General features: G+C 33.7%; 1 protein-coding gene across 1 annotated transcript; it reads right to left on the reverse strand.

The window, feature by feature from the left end:
- Window positions 1-14,481: 14,481 nt before the first annotated feature.
- On the reverse strand, window positions 14,482-17,874 carry LOC104229788 (zinc finger protein WIP2-like). Its single transcript, XM_009782486.2, has 2 exons — window positions 17,153-17,874; window positions 14,482-15,222 (listed from the first exon to the last, which is right to left on the reverse strand). Exons 1-2 carry the CDS (start codon window positions 17,735-17,737, stop codon window positions 14,779-14,781), a joined length of 1,029 nt encoding a protein of 342 aa, XP_009780788.1. The 5' UTR covers window positions 17,738-17,874; the 3' UTR covers window positions 14,482-14,778.
- Window positions 17,875-18,864: the final 990 nt, after the last annotated feature.

Raw genomic sequence — 18,864 nt, forward strand, 5'->3', positions numbered from 1 at the left:
CCGTGTTTAGGAAGATACAATTATTAAATACGTGCCTAAAGCGACTAAACGTATTGTTATTTTGGGGAAGGCCGTAAAATTTACTAAGCGGCCTGTCCCGGATTCTATGTATTTTAATATATATGCATTTAGAGGGCCCCGCAACTTCTACATTTTTTGTTTGTCGAGGCTCGTCTCATTTTTTATTAAAAGGAACTTACAACGTCATGGAAATGCATCTCGGGCCACGCCACAATCAATGTGCCCGTGACTAGAGACATATTTCGACTACGTTGAGATTTGGATTTGGGTCACATAAATGTGCACCCGAGTTTAGGGAGATAACATTATTAAAGGCGCGCCTAAAGCAACTAGCGCATTATTATTTTGGGAGGGCCGTGAGATTTACTAAACGACCCATCCTGGAAACTGAATACTTCGATAATATACATTTAACGAGGGCCCCGCAGCTTGTGCGTTTTTATTTGTCGAGACTCATCTCGTCTTTATTTTTAAAGGATATCCTATAGCAACTACGTTTCTTGTCGCATTTTGTCTCTACTAATTGAAAACAGAAATAGTCCTAGTTAATTACATGCTTGCAGATTATTTATAACGGAATTGCGAGTGCCTTTGCAGAATAAGAAAACATGGCCATGCACGTGGGCAGATAATCGAACATTATGGGCCCAAATCTAGCTCATACATGATGGGCCAGGCCTGGGCCACTGTCCATCTGATGCGGACCTGCCTGGTCCGTTTCTACCTAGGCTCAACCTCCGTGAGGTTGAGACCGTAAACTTGTGTCTTTGTCCTGTAGGTGTGGCTGATTACTAATTATAGCGAAACAATTCATCCAAGGGAGACAAGCTTAGCTAGGAATGGATAATTTTATGCTTAGTATGTATTAAACGACATGTTGCGCGATTAAACCGAATCTGGGATGCAACCTACCGTATTGGGAATGTTTTACCTAACCGCATGCATATATAGACTTACATTCAATTGTCCTACATTGACGTCTATTAGACAGGCAAGCTACTTCTAGCATCCAAACAAAAATAAAATTATTCTACATTACATGAATACTTAATGTAACACTCTATGTATAAAAGACATTCTTCAGGTCTTTTCATTTGTATTCATGCTCAATTTTCCAATTACATTTGACAGTGCATTGGTTGTGTACCTGGTATAGAGGACAAAGAAGAAAGGAATGATCAGCTGGGCAGTATGCAATAAACACAGCAACAGCAGATACACAGCAACCACACAGCAACAAACCAACAACCACAAGTGTTCTCCACAGTCCACAGACAACCAGCAACAATTTCCAGAACAAAGAAAACCAACAGATGGTCGGGCACCAAATAAGTGATCCCAGAAAAGAGTAATAAGATGCAGCCAAGAAAAACCAGAATGTTCAATGCCGTAACAGCAGAAAATCAATAACCACAAAAACTCAGCAAACAACCAACAACAATCAGCAAAGACAGCTTGAACAACTTGAACTCTTACACAGTTTTCAAATGATACTCATTCACAGTATTCTGAAATCTCTTTCTGTTTTTTTTTCTTCTGAAGACTAAAAGTCCAGCGCTTTTTTAGTTCTGCAACAGCTTATTTATAAGCCAACAACCCAGTGCAGTCAAGCTGCCTGGATCCTGCCAGTTGCAATCTGCCCATACCCCTTAACTCCCCATGCCTAAAGGCATCTTTCTCGGTAAACTTAATCAGCCCCCCATGCTTTGTCCTATTGCTCTAATCAAGGATTATGGGTGCAATAAAGTATTCATTTGAACCCATGCTCTTATGTTTTGTTCCCCATTGTTAATAGTATTTTAATTAACACTTGACATATTCTTAAGTTAAACCCCTAATCAGACTTTGTCTTATGCCAAAACTACCCTTAACCTGGCATGTTACTGTATTACCATAACTCTTAATAATTAGTATATAAACCTCTTTGATTTCAGCTAACTACTGACTACTTAACTTAAACTCAATGCTGCCTTCAGGTGAATCTGTTAGCTTTCCACAGTCAACAATCAATTTTCAGCCTAAATTCAAGCCAATGATTCCAATTTAATCAAACAGGGGTGCCAATTAAAGGGTACAAGTTGGTCATGCCGACACAAGTAACACCAACAAGAAACAGGCATAGTAATCAATACTGAAATGCAACTCCTGATTTTCTAATCTTTCAAGTGAATTTAGTTGACGACGCTTATTTAAACGACTACGCGAACTATAATATACAGCAAACAACCAACAAAATCAACAAACAAATCAACTTTAAACTCAAAATGTACACACAGGGATAGACGAGTCAGAAACCAAAACAAACCAGAACATGTACGACAGATAGAGTTTAAGATGACAAAATAAAAAAGGGAAAATACCTCCGGGACCTGAAACTAAGACTGACTCAATGCTCGAACTCGGGCCAGGTGATTTTGGGGTCTAATGGACTTTAACCGAAGCGTTCTCAACTGAGAACACTTCGGTAAAAGTCTGCTAGGCCCTGATCCTGCCACTGATTCGGACAAAAACCCATAGATCTGAATCCTAGGGCTCTTGAGGTTCGATTTGGGAACCGTTCAATTCCAGTCAGATTCGAACGGAACCAAAGCCATTCAGGGGGTGAGGGAGGTCAGGAGGGGCTGTGGTGTGAGTTTGGGGTCAATCGGTGTAGATCTGGTTTTTGCTCGAATCTTCGTTTGAAGATTCGAGAAGCTACGGGTTGATTCGAGGTGAACGGTTAACGGATTCATGTTCAGGGTGGTTGGGTGCATCGGGGATGTTATTTTGGTGGTCATCGGAACTGTGGTTACCGGGCTCACGGGGGGAAAACCTAGGCTGCTAGGGTTTGAGAGGAAAGGGGTCCTGGGGAAGATGGTGAACAGTGGCTGAAGGGGGGTGTGGCTTGGGGCGTGGGGGTAAGGGGTTAGGTTTATATATGTATTGAGGGTTTAGATCCTGGCCATTGGATCAAGTGAGATCCAGGGCCAGGATCTACTCATTGAAGAGAGACGACGTCGTTCGGGGGCTGATAGTGGGTTAAGACCGGGTAGGGGATTGGATCGGGTCATGTTGACGGGTTTAGAGGAGGGCCTGGATCCGTTGGATCAATGGGGTTGGACGGCTTAGATCATCCTGCCTGAAACGGCGTCGTTTGGGTAAACGAGCAGTCTGATCAAGACCGTCCGTTTGAATCAGATCAACGGTTCTAACAGGGGTATTGATACGATGTCGTTTGTGGTCCTGCTGGGGCAGCCTGGGTTGGGCTTGGTCTTGCATTGGCTTTGGGCCTCATTTGGGGTCCAAACCGATTCCTTTCCTTTTTTTAATTTCAACAAATTAACCGAAAATTCCTAAAAACAATGCAAATAATTAAAATGAACCTACACACATATTGGGTAACACCTACAACAATAAACACACATATTAGAATTTTTAAAAATGGTTAAATCATAGCCTAGAGTAAAAGCTGCATATTTTTTGTGAATTTTCTCTTAAAACCGGACTACGGCCTGATTACACACGGCGTTCTTATTTTTTGTGTTTTTGTAAGATTAATTGCAACACGGGCCGAACCATAAATGACTAGCAGCACATGTCCCTTGAAAATTGTACCGCGATGCCATTTATTATTTTTGATTTCTTTTGGAGTGATTGCTCGTGGAGCAAAAATCACGTGCTTACACCAGGTACACACTAGAATTTCGCATTGATGTAATAGTGAAAACATGAAATAAGAGACGCTAAGGATTTTAATCATCTGCTGCAGTAATTACAACTTTGTAGATGTTGTTAGATTTGTGTAACTTGTTAGGTTGTAACTCAATAGTATAATACAGTAGGTAATTTTTTTACTTAACTGAAGCTTAGTCTGTTTAAGTATTGTGATTTACAGTTGTTTGGTTGTACGAATGATATAATCATGCAATTTGTGGAATGCACGAGTAGTTGGCATAGTGATAACTAGATTTCCTTTCAACTATATGTTGTATGTATAGGGTAGAATGCTCTAACCTTGTCAAATACAATGTAGTTTTAGTCTTCTGAGTTTTAATTTTATCGAATCCCGTTAGGCAGTTTGTAGGATAATATTCGAATCTCATTAGTAGCATCCTCTAGTAGTTAATTCCATTAACTTAGTTCAAATAAGTTAGTCTCAACTCAACTTGAAAAACGTTTAGCGTGAGTTTAGCATTTTATTAATCTTGTATACAATTTTTATGTCAAATTAAAAGCATGTTCGCTCATGGAATAAGGCTTGAAACAATTCCCCGCCTCGTAATATAATTAGTTCGATAATTAATAAGAGGCCAGAATTGGCTAAGCATGTAATTTAATTAGCATGTATTTTCTTTCATTTATTTTTAGAAAACAAAAAAAAAATAAAATAGGAAATGTAGTCATGCTAAGATTATCCTTTAAAAAATAATGAGACGAGCCTTGCCAAATAAAACATACAAATTGCGGGGCCCTCAATAATTGATCTTAATAAATACTTAGAATTTGGGATGGTTTGTTTATTGAATTTCACTGCCTTCCTCAAAGATAATAACGCGTTAGACTCTTTAGGCGCGATCTAACTAAATTACATTCTCAAATCCGGGTGCGCATTTATGTGACCCAAATCCAAGTCTCAATGAAGTCGGAATGTATTAACAACCACGGGCGCATTGATTGTGACGTGGTTCGGGATGCATTTTCACGACGTTGCAATTCTATAAAAAATAATAATAATAAAAGCGGTTTAAACGTAACAAAAGCACACAAGTCATAACATGTATTAAATCAGATATTTAGCCATTATAACAATTTAAGCGACCGTGCTAGAACCACGAGATTCGAGGGTGCCTAACACCTTCCCTCGGGTCAACAAAATTCCTTACTTAGAATTTCTGGTTCGCAGACTTCATTTGGAAAGTCGAAAATTTCCTCGATTTGGGATTCAAGAGAAACCGGTGACTTGGGACACCAAAAGCCAAACCTTTCCCAAGTGGCGACTCTGAAATAAATAAATAATCCCATTTTCGAATATTGTAACTTAAATTGGAAAAACTCCCTCGCGCATTTTACCCTTCGGGGCGGGCGCGCAAAAAGGAGGTGTGACAGTGGTTATAAAAGATTCTCATTAAAGATGGAATTGTAAGTTTAAACTAAATTATTTCCAAATTTAGAAATATATCATTTTTTTTGGAACAGATCAAAAATCAAATATGTTCACATAAACTGGAACGGAGGGAGTATTTGGTATTTGTATTGTAATCCTAACTAATTCAGATTTTCATCGTATAAGATCCATTAAAGAGGGAAGCGCTTCATATAAGATTTTAATTTCTTTTTGCCCGTTCGCTCAAACCCTACTAACCATCCCACCACAGGCCATGATGGTGGAAGGATTAACACTTTTTCTTGATTTCCCGTTCGATGTTTGATATTTGTATTGAAACCCGAACTAATTCAGATTCCCGCGCCGCATAAGATTCATTGAAGAGGGAAACACTTCATATAAGATTTCTCTATGCGCATGCCCCAAACCCTCATATCTCTCCCACCACAGATCGTGATTGTGGGAGGATTAGCACTTTTTCTTGATTTCCTGTTCGATGTTGATATTTGTATTAGAGGCCAAACTAATTCAGATTCGCACTGCATAAGATCCATTAAAGAAGAAAACGCTTCCTACATGATTTGAATTTCTCCCATGGCTTAAACCCTTCTATCCATCCCAACACAATCTTTGATGGTTAGAGGATTATCACGTCGATTAATTTGTTTTAGATCAATAGTTGAAGATTAAATTAACTTAGCTTCTATCTAAAAAGGAATTTATTTCCTGAAACTATATAATACATTCAGGGAGAAGACTTGAACCAAATTTTTTCTTATATTTTCTCTCTATTGAATGGATTGATTCAGAAAGTATTCCTGTTGAAATGTAAAAGTTGTACAATAAAATTTTAGGGGGCAAACTGTCAAGATTAAGAGTTGCAGGAATAATGTGAATCTTTTGTATGATTATAACCTCAAGAACATCACATAAGAGTGTATAAATACACTCAGTCGTATTTACACCAAATTACATTAATTTAATATAGTTAAGTGATAAAATTAAGGTGAAAACATGTAACACTAATTAATTACAGTTAATCGGTAACAATGTATATAAATTCTCATGTTATGTGTTTATCATTTTTTTTTGGTTTTCACCCGGTGTACGGTGTCTGTATTGGGGCCCAATTAAATCCGAATTCGCGTTGGAAAGTCTTTGGAAGGTAAAACCTCCCTAACAAAAGCGGCTCCATACCTAGAGCTCAAACCCAATACTTGTGGTTATTAAATTGATTTAAACACCGAGTGTGCGTAAGTTCTAATATTTAACTTTTTGTATGGATAGTAATCCTAATTTAGAAGTTAATAACTCACATTTCCCTAAATGAAAAATGTCAAGTCCCAATCTTTCCATTCTTGGAAAGAAATATAGGACCCAACACTGAGAGGAAAGTATTATCAGAATAATCATTTCATTTCATTTCATTTCCCTGTCTGTAAAAAAAAGAGTACAAATTGAACCCTACAAACATTATGAGTATTATTTTAGTACTATGCACCTTTATAAGATACCACAATGACCTGTGGGCTTTCAATGGCATTGTCTAATAATTCTATTTGTCGGCTGAGTGAGACAATGTTCAAAAAGCAAAATGAGTAAATATAATTTAATGTTTCTGTATAACCTTGAGCTACCACAAGGTGAAAACAAATGGGAATTTAATTGCATGAACTTTTTTATATTTAAACATGAAGTAGTAAGTTTTAACAACAACTGCAATAACAAACTCAGTGTAATTTTGCAAGTGGAATTTGAAAAGGGAATATGTACGCAGATCTTATCTCTATAGACCTACTTTGTAAAAACAAAAATGTTATTTCCGATAGACCCTCGACTCAAGAAAAACATGGAAAAAAATACAATAATAGAGAAGCCATGGAAAAGGAGTAGTAGCAACAACAAGATAATAAGAAAACTGAAGGAAAAGAAATAATAGGTAGTGATAGAAATATAAGACTACGAAAATACGATAACAATACTACTAGTATGACAAAAAACGCTCAACTACCTATTAACCTACTGCTATACATAATTAGTAAAGTAAGTTTTATACCCAAAAAAAAGTAGAGAAAAAAAAAACAATATGACAAGTGAGAAGTACTAGCAATTAATACAGTAAAGTGTAAAGTTTTGAAGTAGTTTCTTACAGAATGTTAATTAAAGTTCTGCAACTTACTATACTCATTTTTAGTGTTACTAATTTTTTTAACGGTATCATAAAAAAATCATTTTATAAAGATGTAAGATAAGATTATGTACAATAGTTTGCTCCTTTCCTGCACAAATTAAAAATTTAGTGCTCTTTTTTATTTTTCATAGTATATTTTTTTTTAATAAATATACCCCGTAACTTGAATTTAAGTTATGTACATCGATAATGCATAAATTTTATAATCAAACTGAAGGTTGTTGCCTCTTCTTACTTTCCTAGGATGGTAGTTATCATGAGCTATAATTTCTTGCATACTTTTCTCAAAGTTGATTTTACTATCTCCACTTTTGGGACCACGTAATCTTGGTATATAGGGATTACTTCAGTTGTGAAAGTCTTAACTAGGTTTCCCATTAAATTACATCCTGTAGTTCTGTGTTTCTCTGAGTTACTAGGTCTTTGCCATATAGGTAAATATAGAATTTTAAACAAGTAAATACCAAGTGTCACTGATTTTTTTTTTTTTTTGTAACAAATATTTGATCTCTAGGTTGTATTTACTGAAAATGGATTTCTTTATACCATCAAACTTCTCTATAATAACACTTCGTTATAACGGTCAAGTTTTTCTTGGAACCAATTTTTTATATTATGTTATAATATATGTTATTTATAACAACACTTTGTTATATTAGCAAAAAAATATCAAAATAAACGGGACTGTTAAAGAGATTTGACTGTATTTAATTTAGATACAAAAATTTAAACAAATAAATTCTTGAAAAGAATGATGACAATGTGGGGAATGGACGATATATACTGTTGCTGTTAAAAGTTAAAATTCCAAATTAGCATGGAACATCAAGTGACAAGTCCACTTTACGAGAATTTCAAAGCTAGCTAGTTCTTACATTCCTGAGACCTATTTTGTTTTAAGAACGCAGTTTAACTTTTATACGTACAACTTATAAAATATTTTTACATTATTAAGTTATCCTAAAATATAGTTATATGTAACAATTTATAATGAATGATTGTTATTACACGAAGAACTTTTGAACAACAATAAAATTGTCTCCATGTGATCTAGTTGTAGGTCACGAGTTCAAGAGCCAGTAATAATTGCATTAGAGTATATTGTCCACATCAGATCTTTTGCGGTGCGTCCCTTACCCTAACCCTTCGTGAATGCGGGCTAACGCTTATCGGATAAAAAGTTAATCTAGGGATAACATGATAATCTTCCCTAAGAGCTCACATCGATAGGAAGGTTTAGCACCTCGATGTCGGCTCTTCGCCACCTAAGGCAGGATATACCCTTTCTTAATCTATAATAAACGAAATCAGCTATAACATCTGCTATCACATGAAAAAATCTGAATTGTTCGGATCAGTGAAATTTCGAATATAAAAAAATATATTAATCACATAACATGGTGGATGAATACCATAACTTTACATGTGATACTTAAACCTAGAATTACCCAGACGCTGTAGAAACCAGAGGGTCAGTAGAAACTTTCTTTGTACTACTAACAGAACAGAATTGATGGCAACTAAAAGTAATCATTTTCAAAAAAATAATTAAATAACATAAAATAAAAGGGAGAAACAGCCAAGAAAAGAACTGCAAAAAATGTGGTGCTGTGAGCTGTGACAGGTCAATGCATATGATTCATTAATGCAGTTACTGTAGTTTTGTTGTCTTGCTTTTCTGTAGTTTCTCTAGTCTCTTCACCAGATTTCACTGTTCCTTTTGAAAATCAAAACTAAAAGTACGATAAAATATTTATTACTTCACGTACCTTGTTATAAAGGTTAAATGAGAGGAGTGGAATGAAGGTAAACTGTTTGATATGGTTGGAAATTTTTCACTTTTAATCATACAAAGGAAGAAAGCTAACTTGCATGTGAGAGGTTCAATTGAATGTATAAATTATTGAAACACCTTGGCCAAGGGCAGTTCTATACATAAAGTATCCTGCGTTCATGCAGAATCTAGGAAAATAGAGGCGGAATTAAGTTTAAAATAATAATTGTACATATTTCATAAATTTTCCAACACAAATATAGAGTCTGCACAAAAACACTGAGTTTGGCCGATCCGTAAGCGGAAGGCTAGCTCCGCCTCCGCAGGAAATGCCACATTCCAAGAAGTGATATAGATAATTTACCCTAGTACAAACATTACTGACTGCTATCACGACTCGAAACTCCTTAATATTACTAAAGATTCTAATGAGCAATAAATATGGTTAAAAAATATGTTAATTTACAAATTCTAAATCCAATATGACATTCTTAATTACATTTTTCTATAACCTATTGTTAGAATTTGGGAGTGAATCTATTTGACGTGAACTCAAATTAATTGGACTACTAGACTTTGATTAATAACAAATGGTTTAACAACAACAATAATAATAGTCCATTGGAGTCTTATAAGTGGATATGGAGAGGGTAATGTATACGGTGTCCTTACCCCTATCCTTAGGAGGTAGTTAGAGATATTGTTTTCGGTGGACTCTCGGCTCAAGAAGATGAACAACAATAATAGAAACAAGCAATATCAACCACAAAGGTCGGAAAGATAATAACAGCAATCTAACAACCCAAAAAATAGGCAGAAGGAAGTAATAGCAACAAACAGTAACAACTGCAAAATACAAGGAAAATTAAAAACAGTTGTGTGTTGGGTTGAAGGGAGATTTTACATAGTTCTGAAATCTCGCATTTTTACCAACAAAGATTACAGTAGAGTAGTAAGAACTTATTTATCCTTAAACAGTAGTTTCAGTTCAAGTCCTAAGTATGGAATCGTCTTAATTTGTTAAAAAATGTCATACTCACAGAATATGAAATTTTTCAACACAAAATAAATTTAGTGGGACCCCAATACAAATATCGAACACACACGGAATGGACAAACAAGTAATACTTCTGGTAATTTGATAACTCCAAACAAGAGTACAGTTGAATGTTCATATACCTCTGAAGTCTCCTGATAATCCCTTGTTTGGACATGACGTTTCATGAAAACTCCCTTTGACCCATCTGGGGTCTGTACTCTCTCACTCTCTTTTGTCCTCACAATGAATAAATAGAAGGGGAAAGGGATAAAGATAAAGATATGCTATACATCAAACAGTACTCAAAGTCACATCTTTCAACAACTCTACTGCCACCCCCTCCCTAAATCTCAAGGTTGTGGTTTCCTTTGGTCACAAGCTCACTAATGCATGTTTTGATGTTGAATTTTTCCAACACTAGGTATATAAATAAGTTACGTTGTTCGGACTTTCGAAAATGTCGATGGTTGCGTGTTGAGTCCTCCAAAAATAATGTTTTCAGAGGATCTGACACGAGTGTCGCGCAACTTAGTAAATAAACACTTTAAAGTCCGTGAATTTAGTTCAATCGAACAATATCACTAGTGAATCAGACTTTTAGAGTTAGTATCAAATAAACTGCATATATGTGCAACGTTGAATGACGTACGATATACAAGACAAACCATAGTGAGAACATAGAGTGTATCTGTAATATTCTAGGCAAATCCTACATCGATAAAAGAATACAGGAGGTGTATAAAGGGTACATCACATGTAGTCGCTTGGAATCAACACGGAGTCTAACGGACAAAGCTGTGAGGTCAATTGGGCAATATCAACAATACTTAGGTAAACCGTGAGCGCGTGTTATATATATGAGGAAGCAAGTCTTAGAGCTTAATGAAAAGTTATAAAAGCAATGCAAGATTAACGAATCGGACTGTTATAAGTTTATAATATAGTATATGACTATGTAAAAATTCCCAAAATATGGTTCCATCAATCCTAAATCAACAATTACATTTCATCTTTTGATTTGGGCTTAATTTGTTAATCCATACTATATTAAAAGCATGAAGGCCCTTAGAAATGTCGTTCGCCTTTTTTACCATTAAAAAGTATATTTCATATTGGATAAAACAATAAATTAGTTATTTTTCTAATTTTTAAGACTTTAAAATTAACTAAAATTTTGGTTATTAAATAATTCCTTATTTGAAACGATACCAAATGCACCAAAATCTCCTTTTATAAATAAACTACTATTAATATTTAGGAGTTTGAGATCATCAATAAATTTGCCACTTTTATTCCCCCCAAAAAAGTTCAACGTCTATATGAATGGAAAAAATCCTAAAGCGTACGACACCCAAGTATGCTTCCAACTGCCCTATCAAATGGGTGGCAATTCACCTAAATACAAAATTCACCTAGCAAAGTTTTTTCTTTCTGCATTTATTCCAAATGACTAAATGTAATTTTTATTACATTAAGTTATTTGTGTTTGTTGATAAATCTCGACAAATTGTGATAAAAGCATATGAAGTAACAAATATTCGTAATTTTAGGATTTAATATTAGGCCACACAACTGATAATATTTTTCAAAAGATATATTGAAAGAATAATCTTTTCAAATTCACTCGAAATTGATTGATCAAACCCTTATGTAAAGTTCAACGACCTTTTAACCTTAAAAAGAAGCATTCATTCTCTAACATTTATGTACAAAAAATAGATATATATATTCTAATAAATGTTTTCGTTACCCGCTATTATTATACTATTTAATTCAATATCAAATCCTAGAAATAATTCATTAATAAAAGCACACTTAACTATTGCACATCAAGTTCAAACGATATAATATCCAACATTAGAAGAGACAAAGATATTATTATTATTATTATTATTATTATTATTATTATTATTATTATTATTATTATTATTATTATTATTATCATTTAATTTATGTAAATCAAGTATATTCTATTAATTAATTCCAAAATAAATAACAATAATATAACTCCAATAACATAAGACACTAAAAATGGAACTCCAAAATCGTCTCCATTTAATTTTGAACTTCATTAGAACAATAAATGGAATTACAAATAGCGCGAATCAGTAATTGTATACTCGATATCATCATTTTCCCAAAATCATTATTTAAGTTTTTTCTAATACTTTAAAGTTTTTAATTAATTAAATTTTGTCTATTAAATCCTTACTTATTTGAACTATATATAAATTTTTAATATTAAATATATCACATAAATTCTTTTCTTATTTAAATTAAGTAAATTTTTATTTTATAACTCAAACATAATTTTAATATAATATTTATATAATTATTTTAAACATACTATTGAGATGGGTACACGCGCAAAGCACGTACCCTAAGAGTAGTATTCAGTAAAATGCTGCTCCCTTATTCCTAATACATCTAGCTAGCACTTTTCACAATTGGCTTGTGAACTGAACCAAAACTTAATTTAAAGACAGCCCTTTCGGGGGTTCCTTAGGGATCGAATCACTTTGTGTAGATTGACTGAACGCAAAAAACTTCCGGTGGCAGGTGATCGTGTTTTGTTGGATATATTTATTTTTCGGAAAAGGGCCAAAACTATCCCTATCGTTTGCTAAATGGTTTATAAATACCCTCCGTCCATCTATCCGTTCAAAAAAATACACTGTGTCCATCTATCCGTTCAAAAAATACACAAAGTTAATTCTATTAACAAAAATACCCTCGTGACTAACGGCAGAACTGGTGGGTCTTTCATTTAATGACGTGGCGATTTTAATTGGGCCACGTGGCAATCTTTGACTGGAACAAAAAATGGATATTATTTCACCCATTTACCTTATCCGACCCATTTACAAAAATGGGTAGTATCTATCACACCCATTCCCACTCATCTGATCTCCCCCTTTCTTCTTCTCCAATTGGGACACTGCATGCATACAATAACAAATTAATTAAAGAATAGATAAAACCCAAAATCAAATAACCAAAATTCAAACCAGATTCTGAAATTTCTCCAATCAAACTCAGGATAAGTATTGAAACTCTTAAATGGAAAATCAACAGATACATTTGGGTTGTTAAGTAAGAAGACAAGGATCAAAACAAACCAAAAATCTGAAACGAAAAATTGAGCCCAAATGCTAAAATTGTCCAAATATATCAATCAAATCTAAGAGAAATATTGAAACTTTGAAAGAGACAAGTAATGGAAATCTTTGGATTGTTCATAAGAAGACAAAGAGCCACGAAATAACAGAGAAAAAATAACTATATATAACTGATACAAGCACACAAGAAAATTGAAACCAAGGTGCTAAAAAGCTTGAAATTATCACATTCTAGGATAAAGATTGAATCTATAAAAGGTAAAAAAAGAAGTAAAGGGTTACCTTTGGGATGTTCATTAGAAGAAGAAGAGGAGGACAAAGAGCCATGAATTGCAGAAGAAGTGAAAGCCAAAGCCATATTTTCAAACACAAAGAAAGATTTGTTTCAACAAAGAAACGCTAAAAATTCTTTGTGAGATGAGAGTGAGTGTACTGGGTGATAAGGAATAAGAGAGGAAAAAAAAGCAAAGAAAAAGAAAGAAAATAATTAGGCGGGTCAAATAAATAGGGTCGGACCAGGTAAATGGGTGAAAATAAGACCCATGTTTGATTCTTGGTCAATAATGTCACGTGGCCCAATTAAAAATCGCCACATCATTAAATGAAGGACCCACCAGTTCTGCCGTTAGTCGCGGGGGTATTTTTGTTAATAGAATTAACTTCGTGTGTTTTTTTTGAACGGATAGATGGACGAAGTGTATTTTTTTGAACGGATAGATGAACGAAAGATATTTATAAACCATTTAACAAACGATAGAGATAATTTTGGCCCCGTTTATTTTTTAAAAATGCTACTCATATTTATGGTTTTAATAGGCAGGCAGAAAAGTACTGCTCCCATCACATCCTCAGATGCTGAAAAGGTTTTAACAGGGTGGAACTTTATATCCCTCATTCACAAATGTCCTATCCTTAGATGAAATTGATTTTGTGCCGAAAAATTGCATATTTAGGGTTAAAACGCTCCCAAACTTCATTTTCTCATTCTAAGATCTCATTTCTAGCCATAAAATGACACTAATTTTACTATGGTTAACAAACTTATCATTGCAAAGCTACTTTTCTTGGATTCTTTAAGATTAAGAAGAGAACATGTTCGAGTGTTAAAGGGTTTCTCTTGCAATTTTTATTTTATTATCAGATGAAAAGAGTAAGCACAACTCTTATCTATAATTGGAATGCACGTTGAATTCCCTCTTTAGGTCAAACGAAGATGTGGTCAATTAATTAATTCACTTATTCACCTACCCCGTATGGTCAAACGTAGGAAAATCAACATAAATAAATAATACTTTAGAAAATATAAAAACATATGCAAATATAGAGAGAGAGAGAGCTTACTGCTGATTGCAACAATATTTCCCTTTAAGGTAGATTAAAGTTGCAAAACTAAGCGAAAATCATGGCTAGAAGTGCAATAGCAACAAAGAGAAAGAAAATAGTTCTCAAAATGAACCCCCCCCCCCCAAACCCTAATTTTCCATACCCCCTCAATCACATTCGATGATTGAACTTGACAGGTTGCACAAAGCATCCCGTGTAAACGTTTTGTCAGGTTGAAGGATCATGATCATTATCTTGTTCAATTTCTGAAGCAGGTTCATCTTCTTCTTCTAAACAATCAATACCATAAGCTGCATGTCCATTTCCAAATGCTTTAATATGATCTTTAAGTGATCTTTTATGTTTAAAATCTGATCCACAAGTGCAATACCAAAGCTTCCCACAATTCTTTTCATGAGTTCTCCAATCACCTCTCACTGCAAATGCTTTACCACATTTCCTACACATAAATGGTTTAATTCCATGCTTTCTTTTGTAATGTGTTTGAAGTGTTCTAAAATCTTTTAGTGGCTTAGCTCTTGGATGATCAATGTTGTTCCTACAACCTGGTGCACAACAAAAACAAGGAAGCCTAAGCATTGCTGTTGGTTGTGTTCCTCTTAGAGATTCTGGTCCTTTTCTATATTGAGATCCATGTCCCCACATATGCATCTGTTGAAAATACAGGGAAAAAAAAACATATGGGAGGGAGAAGAATGAAAGTTAGTAAGAAACCAAACCAAAAAGAAGTAGAGTAGAGATCTACAATCGGATTCAAGTATATTGTCAGTATAATGTGTTGTCTAAGGACTGCGTACACACTAATCTCATTTATGATAATACACCAAATTTATTGTTGTAGTATAGTTCAGTATAATGAACTTTTAAATCGCCAGTTTAATTTAATCTGTTATAGTAGATTACTACCATTTATTTTAAGTTATCAACCGATGTATACTCTATTACTTTACAGAATAACTTACTACATGTACCTTTTGAGTGATCTGATTGTGTAAATATTTTTTGCACCGTCATCTCATAAAACTTAAATTTGTATGATATAAGGCTACTACACCACAAGTACTCCATAATTACTAATTTCCTTTTCAAGTTACAAAAGAAATGACGAATTCTCCCACAACAACAACAACAACCCAATATAAACCCACAAGTGGGGTTAGGGTAGGGTGGTGTGTACGCAGAACTTACCCCTACTCTGGGGATAGAAAAGTTATTTCCGATAGACCCATTGAGACAATTGCATTAATAAGGTATTATTAGGTCATATTAAGGGAAGAAGTGCAAGAAGGTGCAGAGAGTGAGATAATTTCAACTTTAATTTTTTCCACTAGGTATTAGATCATGTCTTTTGATATATACACTACTCATTACTATTATCTTTTAAGCCTTTAGAAGCACTACAATATCTTTGAATTTTGATATGCAATCATGTGAAAAAACATTATTTTCATTTATATGGTGAATTTTCTTTTCTGGAGTTGGATTATATGACATGAGATGATATTAAAATTAAAGTCTCTTCCTTTAAGGATTGCATTGTGGAGAGATCCTTTTGACAATGTTACTTAGATAAAGAAAAAAGATAACTTCTGTTGGAAAGCACACACAAATATTGGTGGATAAAGATGACTTGCATGTAGTCATTTTAAAATAAGGGAAAAGAAAGAAAAAAGTTGTTGTTTTGCTAGGGGAAAAATCCAAGAATAGTTTTTGCAGAATGCATTTGCAACTTGATTCACAAAGGGAGCAATATACTATGTAGTGTTTACATGCATGTTTCTTTGTAGGGCTATTGAAAATTAAAGAAGTATTTGATTATTGAATAGTGTTTGAACATGAATTTTGCCTAGGTAAAAATTACTAAAACTTTAGTAAATAATTTTTTTTTTTAAATTGGAATATTCAACATTTGCTTGTGGTGTCTAGACATATTTAAGGAGAAGGAGGATGTTTCTCTTTGTGTTACTGTCTTTAAGATTGAGTGTTCAGATTGAGAAAACACTTTTTTATCTTTTCTCTCTGTCCCTTTGATTAAGAATATATGCAAAACTAGGAATTTGGTCAGTACATAGCTGCTGCCTATGTGTAATATACAAACTTCAAGGACAAAAAGCATTTTAGATGTGTTGTTCAATCAAATAAAGAGAGCTACTGACCAACTTCTCAGTTTGGACCAGGTTGATTTATAAGATCCCCATAAATCACAAACAACTCATGCATAGGGAAATAAAAAAAAAATTTAATACCAAAATATACATGAATTATTATTTTTAATAGTTTTTAAAGAAAAGAAAACCCATACAAGGACCCATATAGTGTACTAACTTTTATCCAATCAATTTATCCAAGCTGAGATTTAAAAGTAAAAGGTTGAAAATAATGCTAGAAAAGAAGTGCGGTAACAAAGAGAGATGGGTTTTCTCTCTTTTTCTCAAAACCAAGAAAAAAAAAACAAAAAAGGGAAAAGGTAAAGAAAGAAATGATGGAAACACAAAAGGTAAGTTTTAGCCTTTAGCCTGTAGGCTTTTAGGATAAATCATAGTTTATAATTTTGGTTTAAAAACAACTAAAATATTCATACCTGCATGTTATTGTATCTATTGAAAGTCTTGAAACAAAGAGGACATGAAAATTGTGTAGGACCAATCAAAATTTGAGCTGGTGTTGGGATCCAATATTGACCCTTGTGAAGTGTGCTTGTGGTAGAATATCCATTGGCCAAAGTAACTTCTTGATCTTCTTTGTTGGTTTCTTCAATTGTATTTGTAGTTGAAATTCTTGAAATAAGTTCAGGGCTTGGATTAGGAAGCCCTAATTGTAAGGCCACACTAACACTTTCATCATCCTCTTGATCATCACCAAAATTAGAAATAAAGCTCTCTTCTTTGGTTTCCTTACTATTATTATCAACTTCCATAGTAGTGATATTAGATGAATAATCTTGATCTTGAATTTGCCTTATTGTTGGACTCAAACTAAGGAGAGGAAGAGGTTCTTTTAAAGGAGGAGAAGGTGGTGAAGTTTGAAAATATTCATTATATTGGAAATTTGTTGAAGGCAAGATATAGTTATAAGATGAAGAAGATGAAGAAGAAGAGGAGAAATGGTAAAGAGGGTTGAGATTGTTAAACCATCCATGGAAATAATTGGTGTAGGGATCACTCATTTTGAATAGTAGAAGAGGAAACAAACACTAAAGAGAAAGAGGGACAAAACACAAAGACAAATATATATAAACGATGATGAGCCAAAAAGTTTATAAAGGGAAAAAGACTGAACAAGAACGCCAAAATTAAAAGTAGTGAAAGGGAAGAACACTAAGAAACATTACTTATAGATCATGCAAAGCTAAGGCAAGAGAGAGAGAGATGTTTTAGGGTGTGAAGGGCAAGAGAGTGGTGCAGATTGAGGTAGTTAATAAAGTAAACCCTAGTGAATAAAAAAAAGGAGAGACATCACTTGTGAAAGGTGACTAAACAATAGAGAAAATATGCCCCCAAAAAAACAAAAAACAAAGCAGAATGGGAGGAGAGAGAGAGAGAGATAAATCTAGGGACTTGAAACAAGCAAAACTTTAAGAAGAAAAAAATGAAAAAATAAATTTGCATTTTTAGGTGTAAAAATAATGTAAATAATTTTTACATTATCAGATCACAAAAAATAACTATAGATAATTTAATATAAAAAATAAGAGTAGTAACTTACTTCCTCCGTTCACTTTTACTTATCTACTTTGAACTTTTCACGCCTTTTAAGAAATAATAATCGTAGTATGTATTTTACCATATAATCCCTAATAATGATAGTATTTCAAAAAATATTGGAAATGAGTAATTAATGATAAGGGTAAAACAAGAAAAAAAATATTTTTTTTTTGATTTGCTAAAATGGACAAGTAAAAGTGGACGGAGAAAGTAAAAATTATGACAGATTACTTGTTATAATAGGTTAAAATATATTGAAAATGTAAAAATTGTTTATGACAAGCTTTGAAAAAAGTTTGAAACCGGTGAAAACTATTTGTAATAAGTCAATAAACAAAGTTAATGAAGCAAAGACAAGACCATGAAATTAGGGTTGGCTGCTGTCTGCTGTAAATGTAGAAATTAAGAGAGAGAAATGTAACATAGGAATATAACAAATGCATACAAAAATGGCCATTGTAATTAGGAAGCTAAGCTTATTTAAGGTGAATTATATATGTAGTGTTGGGAATCAAAGAGTTTGAATACAAACCGGCAAATGCTTTGATTGAAGAGCTCTGGTCTGGTAAGAAATTAACACAGTAAAAAT

This window comes from Nicotiana sylvestris, chromosome 11 (genome assembly GCF_000393655.2).
Source record: "Nicotiana sylvestris chromosome 11, ASM39365v2, whole genome shotgun sequence".
In the NCBI taxonomy this organism is placed as follows: domain Eukaryota; kingdom Viridiplantae; phylum Streptophyta; class Magnoliopsida; order Solanales; family Solanaceae; genus Nicotiana; species Nicotiana sylvestris.

Excerpts from the sequence above, each read along its gene's own strand:
- LOC104229788 (XM_009782486.2), bottom strand. The coding sequence starts at position 17,737 with ATGAGTGATCCCTACACCAATTATTTCCATGGATGGTTTAACAATCTC. Across the intron at positions 15,223-17,152 it reads ATAGATACAATAACATGCAG|ATGCATATGTGGGGACATGG; the intron begins GTATGAATATTT and ends TATTTTCAACAG.